Source organism: Microtus ochrogaster, chromosome 4 (genome assembly GCF_000317375.1).
Source record: "Microtus ochrogaster isolate Prairie Vole_2 chromosome 4, MicOch1.0, whole genome shotgun sequence".
NCBI lineage: Eukaryota > Metazoa > Chordata > Mammalia > Rodentia > Cricetidae > Microtus > Microtus ochrogaster.
The window spans coordinates 18,283,225-18,301,469 of record NC_022011.1 but is presented as its reverse complement, the minus strand read 5'-3'; the positions used below and the strand labels follow the sequence as shown (position 1 = coordinate 18,301,469).

The window sequence follows — 18,245 nt, the reverse complement described above, 5'->3', positions numbered from 1 at the left end:
ATACATTTTCTTGATTAATGATTGACAGAGGAGAGCACAGACCTCTTTGGCTGGGGCCACCACTGGGCAGACAGTCCTGTGTCCTGGAGGAAAGCAGACTTAGCAAGCCATAAAGAGTAAGCCAGTAGATGCTCCCTCCATGGCCTCTGCATCAGGTCCTGCCCTGCTTGAGATCCTGTCCTGACTTTCCCTTAGTAAGGAGTGTGATCCAGAAGCATAAGACAAAATAAACCCTTTTGGTAATAGTGTTTTATCAAAGAAAAAAGAATCTCTAAGAAACATAGTGCTTTTGAAATTTAAGCAGTGATATGATATGCTTTGGAGAATCAGGCTGGCTTCTCATGAGGGAAAGTAATGACACCGTCTAAAATGTTTCAGCAATAATAGCATATGCTAGCAATGTTCTCTCTCTCTCTCTCTCTCTCTCTCTCTCTCTCTCTCTCTCTCTCTCTCTGTGTGTGTGTGTGTGTGTGTGTGTGCAGAGAAAGAGAAGGACAGAGAAGCCACTGTGACAAATGGTGACCCCTGGTGGCTCAAAATGAAGGACACATAGACTTCACTGACTATTCCTGCAACTTTTGACTATGTTTGAAATATTCTCAAAATAAAGTCAGATGTAATAGAAATGAAGTCAACTGAAAGGCAGAGTTCTGGGAAGCCCCCTGTAGACCAGGGAGTGGAGACCCAGAAAGACCTTCAGCATATGGGCAGAGACCTGGCCCCCCAGAAGGGACAGGATTTTAAAACAGGTTTAAATGGCTTTATTTTCTCCATGATTTTTCCTCCCAAAGAGCCAATGTCCTTATACTACTGAGAGATCCCAGGACTTAGACCCAAAAAGTGACACTAGAGTCTGTGGTCTCATTAGAGAACGCCTCCACTGTCTAGTGACACCTGGGACACTTGTGCAGTACAGCTGGGCCCACAGTTCAAAGGTCATGGCTTGAGACAGAGCTTCCTCTCATGATGCAGTCACCGGGGGCTCGAGGTACGCCCGTTCTGGATGGGGCGTCTGGTAGGAGCTGTCACCTCCGGTGATCTGCGCCAATGGCCTCTGTGACTGTGTTAAAACCCCGCTCTCTGGAAAGAAAACAAAGTCTGTCGTCAGGAGGCCCATGCTTGCCATGGGCACACCTCTTGCCACACCACCCCACCCAGCACATCTTATGACCACTACTCTGCCCTCACCCAGGCCCCCGCACCCGTCTGCCCGGGCCTTCTGTGCAGGAAGGGAAGTGACTTTATACCGCAGTTCCCAGACACTAGTCAATGTCGTCAATTCACTACCTGGTTCGTTCTGCTAGGATTCCTCCATCCCTGGTCCCTGGGCAAGTGGCAGGCCCTGCCTTGTAATGAGCTCCGCCTCAGAATCACTGAATTCTCTTGGCACTGTTTGTCCTTGGCCAAAGATGCAGCAGAGACATTTTCCCGCCCTGCATCTGTGTTTCCCTTCAGCCCTCTGGGCATGCACAACAGACGGATGGCCAGTGTCACTTTCTAGTTAACCTCTCTGACCAACTTCCCTGTCAGGCTGCGTCAAGCCCCACTCACTTTAGAAGTGCCTCCAGCTCACGCTTGACCCTGACCACAACAGGCGGCCCCAGGAAGGTGAGGGCCGTGTACAGCTGCACCAGGGAGGCCCCAGCCTGGATCTTCTCCAGCGCATCCTGCCCGCTGCTCACACCACCAACCCCAATAATGGGAATCCTGCCTGGAGAGAAGCACACAGCAAGGCCAGGGAGGCGGGCGTAAGGACCCAGGCGTCCATCAGGGAGGAGGGTGTAAGAACCCAGGTGTCCATCAGGGAGGAGGGTGTAAGAACCCAGGCGTCCATCAGGGAGGAGGGTGTAAGGACCCAGGCGTCCATCAGGGAGGAGGGTGTAAGGACTCAGGCGTCCATCAGGCCTTGGTCCTGGCAAACATAACGGACGAGGGAAGAACCAGGGCCTCGTGAGCCTAAGGAAGCCTTGCCTTGAGTGAGGGCGTACATCTCCCGGATGGTCTGCGTTGACAAATCTCGGAGTGGCTTCCCACTCAGTCCTCCCACCTCAGAGCGCAGAGCACCTTGTAGGCCGGTAGGGCGACTCACTGTGGTGTTTGTGACGATCAATCCATCGATGCCCAGCTGCAGCATGAGACAGAGAAAGCGCCTCAAGCCATGGATCTGAGGGACTCAATGAAACTGTCTCTTTTGAGGACTGAGGCAGCCAGCAGGCCAGGGGTCAGTTCTGTAGGGCAGGACCCTCACGGTATCACCCACACCTTGACTGGAGAGACGGATCAGAATGAGCCACTCAATGTGACACAGCAGTGTCTCACAGCGAGCCCATGACAGCGCCTAAGCAGGGTTTGACCTTAGCTGTCTGGGAGTATCTCAGTGAGTACGTGGTAGCAACAGGACTGAAATCCAGGACTGCTGGACTGTGTTCCTACCACCCTGGATAGCCGGAGAAACCTGCTGTTGGGACTGGCTGGAAAGGGACAGACGTGAGACTGACAGACAGGTTAGCGCAGGTCTTAGACAGATCAGAAGCAAGAAAAAGACTCGCCAAACACATTTCACTCACTGGGTGGACTATACAGTGACAGGCAACCAACCAGCCTTCCACTCCACATAGAGGAAGTCACCAACCATGCCATTTTGTGTTATCCCAGCAGCGATGGACAACGGAGGCTACCCCCACCCTACCTGGGACCACCCTGACTCAAACCTCTCTCGCCACACTGGCAATGTCCTCCTTGTCCTGGGCCGTGAGGTCAGGGGCGATCTTCACCAGCACGGCCGGCTTCCGCACTCCCTTCAAGGCGTCCCTCTCCTGCAGTACCTAGGAGGACAAGCCAGAGATGGGGACCCCACCCCACAGCCCGGCAGTGCGGATCGGCGTTTTCACATACGGTCAACTAAAGCACAAGCCGTTTCTCCCCTTGGGATAACCGCTCAGGTTGGTTTTGTTCCTGAAAACAAGCAAGGAGATGTGTCACAAGGACTAGGCAGTGAGCACTCATTCAGTTCACACACAGTGCTGGGGACAGAGTGACACCTGAGAGCCGTGCCAGCTCTGGCTGCCTGTGGTTTTACAGCAGTTAACTGCCTATTGGTATGACTGGGGATGTGAGAGATGAGACGGTGCCTGGAAAAGGTACGATGAGGGTTCCTAGGCCAGATGTGAAGAATAGCTTCACCAGAAGGATCAAACCGAGTAAGGGCAGCAGGAACATGTGATGGTGTAATGACACACCTTGGCCAGCAGGAGGCGCAGCTCAGTCTTTCCCTGGAGGCTTCTCAGGCCAGCAGTGTTGGGACTGGACACGTTCACTACGAGGTAGTCAGCCAAGGGGCCCAGGACACGAACGCCCTCTACATAGTCTGCAGCAGCATCCACCGAAGTCTTATTCTTCCCCAGGTTGATTCCCAGGGGCAGCCCATCTGTGAAGAGCAAGTTTCCCAGGCAACATTCTGAGTACAGGTGGGACTCCCCTGAATCGGCTGACGGAGAAGGTTCATTCTGGGGGCTGCTGCCTGATGGCTGAGAGCCGCTTCATCATCTGCCTCTATGACAAGTGCGTGCACATACAAGGAAGCTTCTGGCATACTAAGCCTTTTATCTTTTTAATTAAATAGAGAAATTAGAAGCCTAAATACTGGGGAAAAGCAGAAAAACAGGAGGAAGCTGTGCAAGGTGGGCACTTGTAAGCACAGTTCTCAGGAGGTGTAGGTAAGAAAATCAGGAGTTTAAGGTCATCCTTAGCAACATAGCAGGTTCAAGGTCAACCAGGGCCGCCTTCTCACAGCCCATCACCTTCTTGGTCACCGGTTTAAAAGTCAGATTTCTGTAACATTTCCTAAGTGGTCTCGAAGCTTCAAGTCCAGCACCCTGCAGGCCAGGATCACAAGTGAGCCGCATGGAGAGTAGGGCTTCCTGAGTAGCTGGGCCTGTCACTGTGCTCGATTCGTGTGCACGGGCACGATTGCGGAGTGAGGAGGGCTGAGCTACTCTTTACACAGAGCACTGTCTCTTCTATCAGCTCGTGTTCCTAGGCCTGGTGCTGGCAGAAAGCGTCTACAAGGCCGCTAGCTGCCAGCAGATGCCTGTGGGCAGGGCACAGACACGGGACTTGGCCTCACTCCAATGGATGTGAGGGCACAGATTGAGGGTGAAGGGTGGGCACGGGACAATGGGGAGAAAGCCAGCCCACAGAGAGAGCACTGCAGGCACTGAAAAGAGATGGAAGGCAGGAGGCAGGAGAAGACCACAAACCACGGACATCATGTTAAGACCTTCACAGTTGCAGGGCTGGCAGGGTCTGGTTCTGTCAAAGCCAGGATTGTTTTGTTTTCTGGTTTCTGTTTTGTTTTGTTCTGTTTGTGTTTTTGTTTTAGGGTTTTGTTTGTTTCTTTTTCAAGACAGGGTTTCTCGACCTCACAGGGATCCTCCTGCCTCTGCCTCCCAAGTGTGCTGGGATTAAAGGTGTGTGCCAGCACCACACAGCCAAAGCCGATGGTTTTTAAACACTGTCGTTTCCTATGTCCACCATCTGAGCTTGCCACATGCTTCAGCCCTTTCTTCCTTAGCTCCTCAAATAAACGCAGAAGTCCTTGGCTTAACCTTCACGCTATAGGCCATCAAATGAGACTAGGAGCTCCTGAAAGACCTTGTCGAGGCGAAGGAGAAAAGCCCCCAGAACTACAGAAGGTATGTGAGGAGCGGGGAGCTATGGGCAGAGGGCCATCACCCAGGGCTCTGACCCCAAAATGCACCTCTGAGCGCAAAGCAGACCACAGAGGACAAAGACATCTCCACGAAAAGCCACCAAAAGTGAGGCTTGAGGACAGCTGGTCCCAAGTGGGTAGGCGTGAGACACCTCTGAGGACAGCTGGTCCAGAGTGGGTAGGCCTGAGACACCTCTGCCCTGCTCTTTAGCTCGTAGCACACACCATTTACACAATGAACGAAAGGACAGCCGTGCTGGACATGTGCAGATGCACTCGGGTCACATCTTAGCTACCCACATGCTCTCTGCTAACCCCAAGCCCCCAAGTTAGGACACAATCCAGGTTCCATGGGTGCCGGAGACCAGAAAGGCCGTGCTGAATTCTGACATCCGTTACGACCTTTGAGGCTGAGGTAGAAGCTGGACAATCCCCAAACGAGAGGAGCCTGAGTGGCTTTGTGTGGTTTTTATTGTCTGTTTCCTATCGCTGGGTCGCATGCCCTCCCCCTGTATTTCTCTGTATAGAGGAAGAAAGACCTTCCCACGACTCCCGACTTTACCTGCAGTGAGCTTGGTCTGCTTCTGCTGTCGGGCCCGCAGCCTGTGTTCCACCACCGAGAGCCCGTGGCTGTTGAATCCGTACCTGGTGCACATAAACACACAGGAAAGGGGTGGAGTTAGAGATGACAGCTGAAAAAAGCACCCGAGACCATTTCCACACTCTCACACCGGCTCCTCTCTATTGTCAAATGGGTGGGAGTTAGAATCGCCATGGAAACACACCTGTGGTGTGTCTGTATGACTGCTCCCAGGAAGGTTGAATGGAGCAGGGAGGACCCACCACGAACACAGGCAGCACCATCCCACAGGCTCACAACCCAAACCGAGTAAGGAGAAAGTGACCCAAGCACCAGCATCCTCCACTTCCTGCTTCTTCACTGCAGGTGCAAAGTGGCCCTCTGCCTTAGGCTGCTGCCACCAGGAAGGCTTGTACTCTCAAGACAGTGAGCCAAAATAAACACCCCTTCCTTAAGCTGCTTTTTGTCAGAACTCTGTCCCAGTAACAAGAATAATAGCTAACGGGGTCTGGTTACATCACTTTGTAGCTTGCAGCCAGAGCAACGCAGCATGGGCAGTGACCGTGATATGCTGGCGCAGTAAATAGCCATCCTTCAGCAAGTCTGTGCTGAACACATGCCACGGACATGAGCAAGAAGGCTAAGTGTGCATGCATCCAGGAGCACAGATGCCTGCCCCTCACCATTCCCTGCCCCACGGGGCTCTGCCAAGTACATTACCCAAAGTCTCATGGAACAGCCAAATCAGAAACACAGGTATTTTGTCTGCCCAGCCCTAAAGACACTGGTCCCTGCCGTAATGCAACAGAAAAATAAAGATCTATGACCTGTCGAGAAGCTTTCTGAAATAAGCAGTAGGAAGCACAGCCACAGGTCTGCCGAAATCCTCACCAGGAAGCTCTTCAAAAATCTCCCAGCAAAAAAGTACGAAGGTCTTCCCTTTGCAGTTATATTAAGTACTCAGAACCATGAAGGCTGAGGCTTCACGCAGTCGGAAGAACTCCTCCTCCTAAGAGCAGCCGTACATGTTGAACACTCCGTCCTTGTTCATCCAAAGCAAGGGCCAATTGTGCAGTACCAAGGCCGCTGGCAGCATGTAGCCACCAGCTCTGCCCAAGTCAGAGGACCCAGAAGTAAAGGCACGTGGGTGCCGGAGAACCAGAAGCCAATAAAAGGGGAGTGTAGTTAGCCAATGATTTTTACATCGACTGCATGTTAAGATGGTTTTAGAATACATTGTTTATAATTAAATCTTAATAATTATAAATAAGTATCAAATTCATTCCTTTTTCTAGTTTTTAATGTAGTCATGAGAATATTTCAAATTACAAGGGAGATCATTATATTCCTATAGGCCAACCCTGGACCAGGGCAAGGGAGTAACAATGTAGAAAAGTGCACACTGTCAAGTCCAAGCCTTTCCCAGCTGATCTTTGCAGCCAGCACCAGTTCTGAGCCTCAGCAGGAACACCTGGTACAATCCTAACAGCTGTTTTCCAAGGTTGGGTTGAGCGCTGCCTTATATTCAAAAGGGCTCCTGAATACTCCAAATGACAGAATGTCCTTCCATCTTAGGAGAAAAGCAGAAGGCGGGTCTTCCATCTCAGAGATTCCAGCAGGGGAGGAGATACTCCCCAAAACACTGAGCCACCCCCTACCTGTTAATGACAGCTTGGTCCTCCGGGAGGCGGAATACTCTGGGTCTGGGGTTTCCTTCCTGAGGCTGGGGAGTCACACTTCCGACCTCAACAAAACCAAAGCCCAGCTTGTAGAGGCCATCCACAGCTTCTCCATGTTTGTCAAATCCTGCAGCAATCCCTACTGGATTTCGGAATTTACGGCCCAGGACTCTCACTTCCTGGAAAGGAGACAAGGGCAGAGGTGTACGGCTATACCAAGTAGTTCTCACAGCAGGACTCCCTGCGTCCTGAATCAGAAGTCCCCTAGAGCTTGCTGAGCAGTGGGCCCACAGAATAGGGATCGTTGGGAGGAAGGACATTCTGAGGTGTCTATCTGCAGGTGTTTCTGATGTCTGCTGGAGTCTGACACCGAAGGCCTCAAGGCTGAGGGAGAGGCCGTATCCCACCACAGGAGAACAGGAGACAGGTGTTATCCAGCACAATTATGGTGGCTCTTCTTATCTACTCAACCTGGGCAGGAGAAGGAGTCCTTGGGTGTCGTCAGCCTTTAGGTCATGCTACTCGGACACCAGTGAGTACCACGCAGCCGAGCCCGTCACCCGCCTCTAGTATACAAGTACCAGTTGACCTTTCCTCCATGACTGACCAGAAGCCAGCAGCAATGAGCATCATGGAGAGTTGGAGGGAGGACACTGGCCGGCACTGGTGCTGGTTCCAGTGAGCTCTTAGAGGTCAGGTAAGTGTCCCCAAGGGGAAAGTCACATGGTCTTGAAATCCACAGGAGACGAGAAAGGGCACAGGAAGGTAAGAATGTGCATGCAGCACCTCAGAGCCAAGAGGCGAGAAGTGCGGCTCTAACAGGCCCTCAAGCCGGTTCTTGTCCCTGGCTGTGTGACAGAGCCTGCGGCGTTGTTAAGCTTCTCTGAGATTATGGTTAAACCGGTCAGTCAGACCTGGGCAGCCAAGCATCCCAAAAGCACCCCCACCCTCCCAGGAGAGCCGAGTCAGGACAGGGAACTGAAGCCTTGGGCAGAGAAGTAAATCGAGGGAGGAAAAGTGGGATACGAGGAGCAACTGGCCTGGCTGCCGGGGAGTAGGGACCACTGCACGGTGGGACATACTGTATGGTCCCACTTACTCAGGAAGCTGAGGCCCAGAAATCATTTCAGCCCACAAGTTTGAGATCAACCTGGACAACATGGACCCCTCTCAAAAGAAAAAGGGTATGCTGGGTGGTGGTGGCGCATGCCTTAGATCCCAGCACTTGGGAGGCAGGGGCAGGTGGATCTCTGAGTTCGAGGCCAGCCTGGTCTACAGGGTAAGTTCCAGGATAGCCAGAGCTATACGGAGAAAACCTGTTTCAACGAGAGAGAGAGAGAGAGAGAGAGAGAGAGAGAGAGAGAGAGAGAGAGAGAGAGAGAGAGAAAGGTAGCATCCAAAGAAAGAGACAGCAGAAGGGCCACACTGACTCTGGGCCAGAGAAGTGAGTTGTGACTGGATGTGACTGGGGCAGCTGGTTACCTAGGACTTAAGTCCTCCACCCCCTCAGGATGATGAGTACACCCAGGGCCTGCTTCTGTTGGGGGCAGAGGGAGAAAGGACCCATCTGGTTGGACTGCAGTATCCTCCTGACCCTTCACACCTACCCAGACAGAGGACACAGTATCTAAAAGAGACGACCCTTCCAAGCTAACACTGCATGCATTAGCTGTTTAACAACTACAGAAGATGTCCCTGCTCAGCAGAGGGATTTCAGCAAGGCAGGCCAGTGGCCAAGGTTGGACACTGGAGTCAGACTCCATGGGTTCGAATCCTGGTCCTGCCACCTCCCAGCTGCATGACCTTGGGCAAGTTTCCTGCTCTGTGGATGGAGATGAGATAGGACCAACCTCAAACAGCAGTGGTGAGGATTAAAGTTGTGACCTAAGCTACGTGGTGAGTGCTCTTCCGTAAGTTCAGAAGACGCTTCCTCAGCCTGGGCTCCAGGTCCCAACTGCCTGCGGACCTGCAGCTCTGGTTTTCAAAAGCACAGTCACAGCAGAGGACACAAGTGCTGAAGGATGTGACCTCTCCCACACACCTAAATGTAACACAGTGTGACCCAGGGACACCTACCAGCATGTCAGAGTCCTGAAATGGAGCTCGAGGAAGGAGCCCCAGGGACGTGAAGCGAACAGCGAGGCGGTGGGCTGATTCTGGGTCTAGCAGCCTCTGCAGGGCCGGCATGAGGTATTCCGCGTAGAAATGGTCATCGCCTGTGGCTGTCAGGTAAGAGGTGAAGAGAAGTCCTCCGCCTCCGAGGATGATGGCTGCATCCAGGGCCCGCTTCTAGTGGGGGAAAAGAAAGCCTCCATGGAGACCCTCATCAGGCCAGGCTGCAGCACCCTTCCTCACCCTGAGGACATTACATCTACATGAATTGAGAGCCCTTCCCTGCTCACACTGCCCCCCTTCATAGCCTGCCCTCTCACACACCAGCCTTTGTAGACATAGTACCCACATTGCTTACACAGATTCTAGTCCTGAATAGTTTTTTTTTTTTTCCTAAGAACCAGGCAGGAAATTTTCAAGCTAGGGGCCACACGGGAGAATTTTTACTAGTTAATGAAGAAGGGTCAATGCTGATAGATTTGGCATGGAGAAATCAGTCCTGTCAATCTTCTTCTTTGATTAAAGTTAACACACTAATTTCCCTATGTTTGAACTTGCTATTGCTATTTAGGCAGGTTTAAAAACCTTCCTATTATCTGAGCCAAAGAACAAGCTGTAGTTCACCACCAAACACCCACTCCCCACATTTCACAAATATACGGTAACTTTGCCAGAAATATAAGTACCTTTTGTTTTTGTTTTTTCGGTTTCCCTGTAACAGTCCTGGCTGTCCTGAAACTAGCTCTGTAGACCAGAGGTAGAGGTAGAGGTAGAGGTAGAGGCTTAAACACCTGATCATCAGCCAGGCAGTGGTGGTGCACACCTTTAATCCCAGCACTCAAGAGGCAGGGGCAGGCAGATCTCTGTGAGTTCAAGGCCAGTCTTGTCTACAAGAGCTAGTTCCAGGACAGGCTACAAAGTTACAGAGAAACCATGTCTCAATAAAAAATAAATAAATAAATAAAAATAAAAAATTTAAAAAACCACCAAAAACCTGTAGGTGAATTGTGTTCTGAAATTCATGTTTTCATTTAGCCTTTATTAGCGCATGGTGTTTATATTTTGAAAGTATACCGGTTACTGGTCTGAAATGTCCTTTGTGTATAATATAAAAGTGGCTACAATATAAACATAGCTTTACTCTCTGGGTAGAGAATCACTACCCGGGAGCCCAAAAGTGGTTCACAAGGCTTTTTGCTGATTAGCACCACCAGATGCTAAGTGGCTAATGCATTCATTCAGTCCTTCAAAAGCAAGCAAACCAGAGCTGGTCCCTGTCCTTCAGAAGAGTGTAACCTAAGGAAGCCACAAATCAATCATCATGAGCCAAGGAAACTGACATGAAGGAGAAAGCAATGAAAACATCTTGAGGAAGCGAGTTACTGACTCTCAACGGAGACACAAAAGCTAAAGAGCAGGAAGCAGGTGGATCTCCAGGGGGCTGAAGCCAAGGAAGGGCCAGAGAATGGAGATCTGTTTGGAACTAAAAGGAAAGCATTGCTTAAAATGAAGCAGGAGAAACGAGAGTGATGTCAGCCAGGATACAGATCTGGGGGCTGGAGATAGCTCAGTGGCTAAGCGCACTTGCTGCTCTACCAGAGTTCGGCTCCCGTTCCCGTGTCAGACAGCTCACCACCAGGCCTGTAACTCGAGCTTTAGGGGCTCCAACACAGCTGGTTTCAGGGGGCACCTGTATTCACCCTTCCACCCCTCCCCACACCTACACATAATTTTATTTTTTAATGGGATTTGTTCACTAAACAAGGAAGTAGAGGATGTGCTCAGATTCGCCCACAGCAAACCAGGTATTCATTCTCCCTCCTCCTGGGAGTTTGCAGAAATGCCCCACGTCTCAGGCAGCACTATCTGCGCACTCTTTCCCAAACCAGGGACACAACCAAGGACTCTTCACCCTAGGCTCCCATTTTAACCACACTGAATCTAGAAGGGTGGTCGCATGTCTTATTTCATTCTGTCCTGGGTCCTTTCTACAAGGCTAGAAGACCATGTGCTCACAGAGGTCAGATATTAGCTCAGTTTTAAAAAAAAAAAATGCCATCGGTCGCTCATACTCAGACCAGCCTCTGCCAGGCACGCTTGCTTTTGGCATGCCCCTAGCTGCGCACCCGTGCAAGATACGCTGCAAGGGCCCCAGCCTTTCACGCTCCCCGCCTCATCTCCTCCCATCCTGTGCTCCGACCACGCGTGAACTCCCACGGCAGGACTCACTCGCAATTGTCTCCACGCCATGCTCCTTCGGCCACTGGGCCCGCCTCTGCCTCCACTCCATTGGAGAATGTGGGCTCAGCTCCACCTATCTCCCCACTGCCTGCAGACCCAGCCCCACCCCTAGATGTTGAGTGGACGCTCGCAAGCGTGCGTTCTGCCTGGAACCGGACCTCTTCCGTTCCTCCCTCGCTGTGTTCTCTTTTACCGGTGTCATGCCTTCTGAAGAATGCTCGCTACTGCGCCGAGCTTGTCCGAAATTCCACACCCTCTCTTATGTGCATCAGTGAGGAAGAGGTTTCCAGAAGCCTCTGGAGTGGGGAATAGACGCCTCCGAAGTCAGTGTGTATTACCCTAATGCTTTCCTACCTTTCGGAAGGAAACAAAGGACTATAGCCCGAAGGTTCCGCATGATTGTCTTTATGCCAGAGCTTCGGTATGACTGTCAACTTAAGAATCCTGTTTTACAATGACTTCTTGAATTTTGCATGCAAATGGATGGAAATAGAAAACACTATCCTGAGTGAGGTAAGCCAGACCCAAAGAGAGGAACATGGGATGTACTCACTCATATTTGGTTTCTAGCCATAATTAAAGGACAGTGAGCTTATAATTCGCGATCCTAGAGAAGCTAAATAAGAAGGTGAACCCAAAGAAAAACATATAGGCATCCTCCTGAATATTAACCTTCATCAGGCGATGAAAGGAGACAGAGACAGAGACCCACATTGGAGCACCGGACTGAAATCTCAAGGTCCAAATCAGGAGCAGAAGGAGAAAGAGCACGAGCAAGGAACTCAGGACCGCGAGGGGTACACCCACACACTGAGAGAATAGGGATGTTCTATTGGGAACTCACCAAGGCCAGCTGGCCTGGGTCTGAAAAAGCCTGGGATAAAACCGGACTTGCTGAACATAGCGGACAATGAGGACTACTGAGAACTCAAGAACAATGGCAATGGGTTTTTGATCCTACTGTATTTACTGGCTTTGTGGGAGCCTAGGCAGTTTGGATGCTCATCTTACTAGACCTGGATGGAGGTGGGTGGTCCTTGGACTTCCCACAGGGCAGGGAACCCTGATTGTTCTTCGGGCTGACGAGGGAGGGGGACCTGATGGGGGAGGGGGAGGGAAATGAGAGGCGGTGGCGGGGAGGAGGCAGAAATCTTTAATAAATAAATAAATTAATTAATTAAAAAAAAGAATTCTGTTTTATTGAGCGCACTCATGCCAGAACGTTGTAAACAATAAATACATAAATTTTTACTCCCCCACTTTAGGACATAATTTGGGACAAGTTGGGGGAGACTGTAGAGATGGCTCAGCTCTTAACACTTGCTGGAGAGGATCCGAGTTCCCGTCCAAGCACCCAAACAGGTGGCTCACAACTGCCTGTAACTCCAGTTTCAGGAGATTCTATTCTTTGTTTGCACATACCCACATGCAGACACATACACCTACACATGATTTAAAATGATTAAATCTTAAGTCTCTTGTGCATTTGAGAAAAAAAAACATATTTGGCTTTTGGAGATTGGCTTGCTTCACTTAACATGATCTTCAGTCCCATATATTTTCCTGTAAATTATCTCCTTACAGTCTTTTTAATGGATGACTATTGTTCTACACCTATATATACCATATTATCTTTATCTGTTCTTCTATAGCAGATTCCATAACTTGGCTGCTCTGAATAGCGCTGGGGGGGGGGGGGGGGAATGGTGCACAGTACCTCTGTTGTGTGCTAGGTATATTCCTTTGGGAGTATACATATTCCTAGAAATGACATAGCTCAGACTTTTTGGTGGTGATTCTGTCTGTTGGTTGCTTTTAAATTTTTCTTCCGTGTGTGAGAGTTCAGGCACCAGCCTGCTATGGCAGACATGTGGAGTCCAGAGGACAACTTTCAAGACTCTGTTCTCTCTGCCTTGTTGAGGAGCAGGACCGCTCTTGTTTCTGCAGCACTGCATACTCTGGGCTACCCGGCGATTCTGTCTCTATCTCTCTACTCCTGCAGGAATGCTGGATACAGATGTTTACCACTGGGCTAGCAGGCGATTCTGTCTGTATCTCCCAACTCCTGTAGGAATGCTGGATACAGATGCTTATCTCTGTATCCTGTGGGCTCTGGGGTTCCAACTCAGGTTACCAGGCTTTCACAGGTAATGGCTCTGTCAATTTATATTCTCACAAGCAGAGTTCAAGGTTTCCCTCTTGGTTGGATCCTTGCCAACATAGTTGTTTCTTTTCTTCATGAAAGACATGCCAAGGATTGAAACTGAATGTTCCTGTAGCTATGATCTGCATGTCCATGAAAGCTAAGGATGCTGAACATTTCTTCCTATGACTTATTGGCCATTCATGCTACTCTAGAGAGTTGTCTGCTCATTTCATTTGCCCATTTATTGATTAGGTTACTTGGGGAGGGCTGGTCTTTATGTTTAGTGCTTTTTATATGCTAGATATTAGCCCACTGTCAGATAGGTAGCTGGCAAGGCTTTTTCTCTCGTCTGTTTCTTACTCTGGTAACTGTTTCCTTTGCTGAACAGATTTTTAATTTCATGATTTTAAATTTCTTCCAATTGCCAATCCTTGCTATTTCCTAGGTTAATGACTTTCCATCCACAAAGTCCTTGCCTATGCCTAAATCTTGAGGGTTTGTACAAACTTGCAAGCCCTGGACCCTAGGGGCATGGACTTGAAAAAGGAGAACTCACCCAGACAAAGCCAATCTTAGCCTGGCGGAGAGCACAGGCAAGAAGATCATTTTCCAACATGTAGCCCTGGGCCAATAGGAAAAACAGCCCATCTCTGTGGGACCTCTAGATGTTTAGTTTTTTTCGGCCTGAAAAACCTCTCCACCAATGCAATAATCCAAATCAAACCAAATCAGACAGAATTAGAAGTCCAGGTTTAATGGATGCTAACGCTCCTAGGTGGCCCTCCGGGAAAACAAGGGGGAAAGGGGGGACCAGGAAGACCATGGAGAACCAGAAAGATCTTGTGTTAGTTCTGGGGGGGTGGGGGAGAGGACGACAGTTTAAATAGCCTGTGGGAGTGGTCTTGACCTTCCCTGGGGAGAGGTCACCATTTGGCAGGCTTTCTTGGAGGTGGCGTTTGGACTGAGGCAACTCCCAGGGGAGGTGGCTTGAAATGGAATTTTCCACCCAATGTTCCAAAATGGATGCCAGGAGCTGGGGTGAAGCCCCCAACCAAACAGTGAGCTGCCATGTGGATGCTGGGAATTGAACCTGAGTTCTCTGGAAGAACAGCTAGTTTTTTTTTTTAGTTTTTTTTTTTTCGAGACAGGGTTTCTCTATAGCTTTGGAGCCTGTCCTGGAACTCGTTCTGTAGACCAGGCTGGTCTCGAACTCACAGAGATCCGCCTGCCTCTGCCTCCCGAGTGCGAGTGCTGGGATTAAAGGCGTGCGCCACCACCGCCCGGCAGAACAGCTAGTGTTCTTAACCGATGATCCATCTCTCCAAGCCCCCACTCCTCAAGGTCCTTTAAAGTATAGGCTTATATTATCTGTAGACAGGGATAATTTGGGTTCTCCCCTTCCTGTTTGTAGCTCTTTTTATTTTTCTTGCCTCATTGTTCTAGTGAGTAATTCTAGTGCTTTACTGAATAAATCTGGTGCCTTAGTTAGGGTTTCTAGTCCTGCAATGAAACACCATGACCAAAGAAACAAGATGGGGAGGGAAGTGTTTATTGGGCTTAACTTCAGCATTACTGTTCATCACTGAAGGAAGTCAGAAGAGGAACTCAGACAAGGCAGGATCCTGGAGGCAGGAGTTGATGCAGAGGCCATGGAGGGGTGCTGCTTACTGGCTTGCTCCTCATGGCTTGCTCAGCCTGCTTTCTTATAAAACCCAAGACCTCCGACCCATGGATGACACCACCCACCATGGGCTGGCCCTTCCCCATTGATCACTAAATGAGAAAATGCCTTAGAGCTGGATCTCATGAAGACATTTCCTCAACTGAGGCTCCTTCCTCTGATGACTCCAACTTGCGTTGAGACACAACACCAGCCAGCTGGGAAGAATGGACACCTTTTAATCCTCCCTGAATTTAGAGGAAATGCTTTCCGTGTTCCCCACTTGAATATAGGTTTATCACACGCAGCCTTCAATTTTTTTTTTTTAAGAAATCATGAATGTTTACAGGATCCCTTCTATTTCCTTCTGCATTGGTTCTTCTGTGATTGGGAAGTGGATAAGTGCACCTGTCCTGTGAGGTCGCCACAGCTCCATCAGCACCGGCAGATAACATTGTTGGGTCTAGTCATCTTGGTTATTTGCTCCAGGAATGATATTATCATCCCATGCCCTCCTGGTTCTCAGGGTTTCTCTGCATAGTCTGGGTGTCCCGAAGAATTTGTCTTTGTGAGTGAGACGATCTTTTACTCCTGGTTCTTCTCAATGCATTACTCACCAGAACCTTCTTCCTCTCATCATTAAGTACAATAATTTCATTTCTTCCCGAATTAGACGTTTTCAAAGTATGGACCAGATGATGCCCTTCAATAGGATACTGCAGCGTTTTCAAACTAAGGGGATAGGTCCTCAGCTTCCGACTTCAGAGATGTCTGTTTCTACAATGGTTTTCAAACTCATAAGGGCATTAAGAACTGAGGCTACGGCTCCATGGTAGAGTTCATACACGGGGCCCTGAATCCCATCCCAGTAACATGCACACTAAAAACACAGGTGAAGAGAAAAGAAGCATTATTTGGGTTGCTTAGATGACCATCTCAACCCTGAAAGCTGCCAGGTGGTTCAGTACTGTATTTGCTTGCTTCTATGATCATGCACAAAAGAAAAAGACCAGCTGGACAAATCAACGAAGGGTGTACCACAGGTGGAGGCCAAGGGGTAAGCTCTGTAAACACAAAGGTTTTTCAGCGAACCAATAATCCAAAAGCAATGAGGGAATTGAAGTTTCCCAATGGCGTGAAGTACTGTGCATGCCTCAGGCAAAGGAGACGGTGCAGTCATAAGCCAGAACCACACAGATTTGCTGTTGGGTTCAGCCAAGTGTGAGCTTTATTGGTTTCTAGTTTTGTTTGCTTTTTTTAAAAAAAAAATTCATTCTTTCATCAACTGTTTATCTGGCTTTAATGACTAGGTAAGATCTTTAAAATACAGTTCATGTGTGCTTTTGGTTTTGTGCACTTAAACAGAATACAGCCATCTGAATCAATCCCAATGGCGGCAAATATGGAGGACACGCAAGCCCGGAGATTTATTGGCGATGGTATTTATGTTCTTACCCATTAAAACCCTTCTGGGAAACGGAGCCCTGCTGCATGAGTAGATTCCAACTGCTCTGTCACAAAAGCATGTTGGAGGGTAGCTCTGAGATGACAGACATGTTCATTTGCTTTACTACATTGCATTAGCGCATGTGTCCTGGAATACCGTCCATCCTTTATAGAATGTGTACTATGATAATCCACACTAACGATATGCTAATGAGATTCACTGTAGCAAGTCCATACCTGAATCTATCCTATTTCAGTCTGGTTCCTACTCCTGTCTAAGCTGTCCTAGCTTCTCCTTCTCCTCCCTCTCCCTAGTCTCCTGAACTTTCCATAGTGTTTCCTCTATTGGCTTCAGGTCACCTTTAAGTTCTAGCCTCTAGAAAGAAAATGTGTGATAATTGATCAGCTGCATCTGACTTATTTTGCTTAGCATGAAAACCTCTGGTTCCATCCATTTCCTGGCAAATGGCATGATCTCATCCTTCCTGAACAAATAGACTCTGCCGTGTATGTCCACCATCTCTTCTTTAGTTGGTCATCCGGGCTGATGTTGTGGCTTGGCTGTGGCGAATGGTACTCAGATCAGCATGGATACACAGGCTGTCTTCTCGATGCTGACTTTCCTCCCTTTGGAACACAACTAGTTCTGGTATAGCAGGATCACATAGCAGTTCTTCTGAGTTTGTTGATTAGAGCTCCCCTATTATTTTCCACAGGCTACACTTGCTTACATTACCACCAACAATGTACAAGGGTCACTTTCCCCCATTTTGCTGCTGGCCATTCTAAGTGAGGAGAGCTGAAATCTCAGTGCAGCTTTGGGTGGCATTTTCCTGGTGACTGGAGATGAAGGGTTAATGACCTAAAAGTGTCAGGTGAACTGAGAAGCTCTGGGCAGGAAAGCTGACTGACTGATGACACTAGTGGACGTTTCTGATAAGGAGATCCACACATCAAACCCACTGACACCCACCACTTCCAGACCATGAGGGAAGTGACAGGCAGATGGACTGGATTCTTTGGTCCCCAAAGTTTCCCCCTTTCACGTCCTATAAAACCCCAAGACCCCCACACCACATGCACATGAAGGAGACTGTCAACATTCACAGTGCTAATAAAAGAACAATCTGGGCCGGGCGGTGGTGGCACACGCCTTTAATCCCAGCACTCGGGAGGCAGAGGCAGGCGGATCTCTGTGAGTTCGAGGCCAGCCTGGTCTACAAGAGCTAGTTCCAGGACAGGCTCCAAAACCACAGAGAAACCCTGTCTCGGAAAACCAAAAAAAAGAACAATCTGGGAGCTGGAGAGATGGCTCAGTGGTTAAGAGCACTGACTTGTCTTCCAGAGGATCATGGATCAATTCCCAGCACCCACATGGCAGCTTATAAGTGATTGTAAATCCAGTTCCTGGGCGATCTGACACCTTCACACCATTGCACATAAAATAAAGTGAAATCAGTCATAAGAAAGAACAATCTGCTCCTGTGGGGGACAGTTTATTTTTTTCTTCTATTTCTGTGACACTCGGTCAATCCCTAAGGATGCTTAGTATTTATCCCTTATATTTTATCGGCCATTAGTGTATCTCCTGAGATGCTAGTTCAGATCATTTGTCCATTTATTGACTGCATTCCCTATTCTTTTTTTTTTTTTTTTTTTGGTTTTTTTTT

At 49.1% G+C, this 18,245-nt stretch overlaps 1 protein-coding gene across 2 annotated transcripts; it reads right to left on the bottom strand.

The window, feature by feature from the left end:
- Window positions 1–745: 745 nt before the first annotated feature.
- Dhodh (dihydroorotate dehydrogenase (quinone)) lies at window positions 746–11,841 on the bottom strand. 2 transcript variants are annotated; one of them, XM_005345701.3, is made up of 9 exons: window positions 11,312–11,841; window positions 9,047–9,259; window positions 6,950–7,149; window positions 5,274–5,356; window positions 3,240–3,427; window positions 2,712–2,825; window positions 1,972–2,125; window positions 1,552–1,711; window positions 746–1,080 (listed from the first exon to the last, which is right to left on the bottom strand). In XM_005345701.3, exons 1-9 carry the CDS (start codon window positions 11,330–11,332, stop codon window positions 1,026–1,028), a joined length of 1,188 nt encoding a protein of 395 aa, XP_005345758.1. In that variant the 5' UTR covers window positions 11,333–11,841; the 3' UTR covers window positions 746–1,025. The 2 variants fall into 2 exon arrangements, 1 of the variants encoding a protein (XP_005345758.1); XR_003378767.1 differs by having other exon boundaries at window positions 984–1,080; window positions 1,552–1,707.
- Between the last annotated feature and the right edge of the window lie 6,404 nt (window positions 11,842–18,245).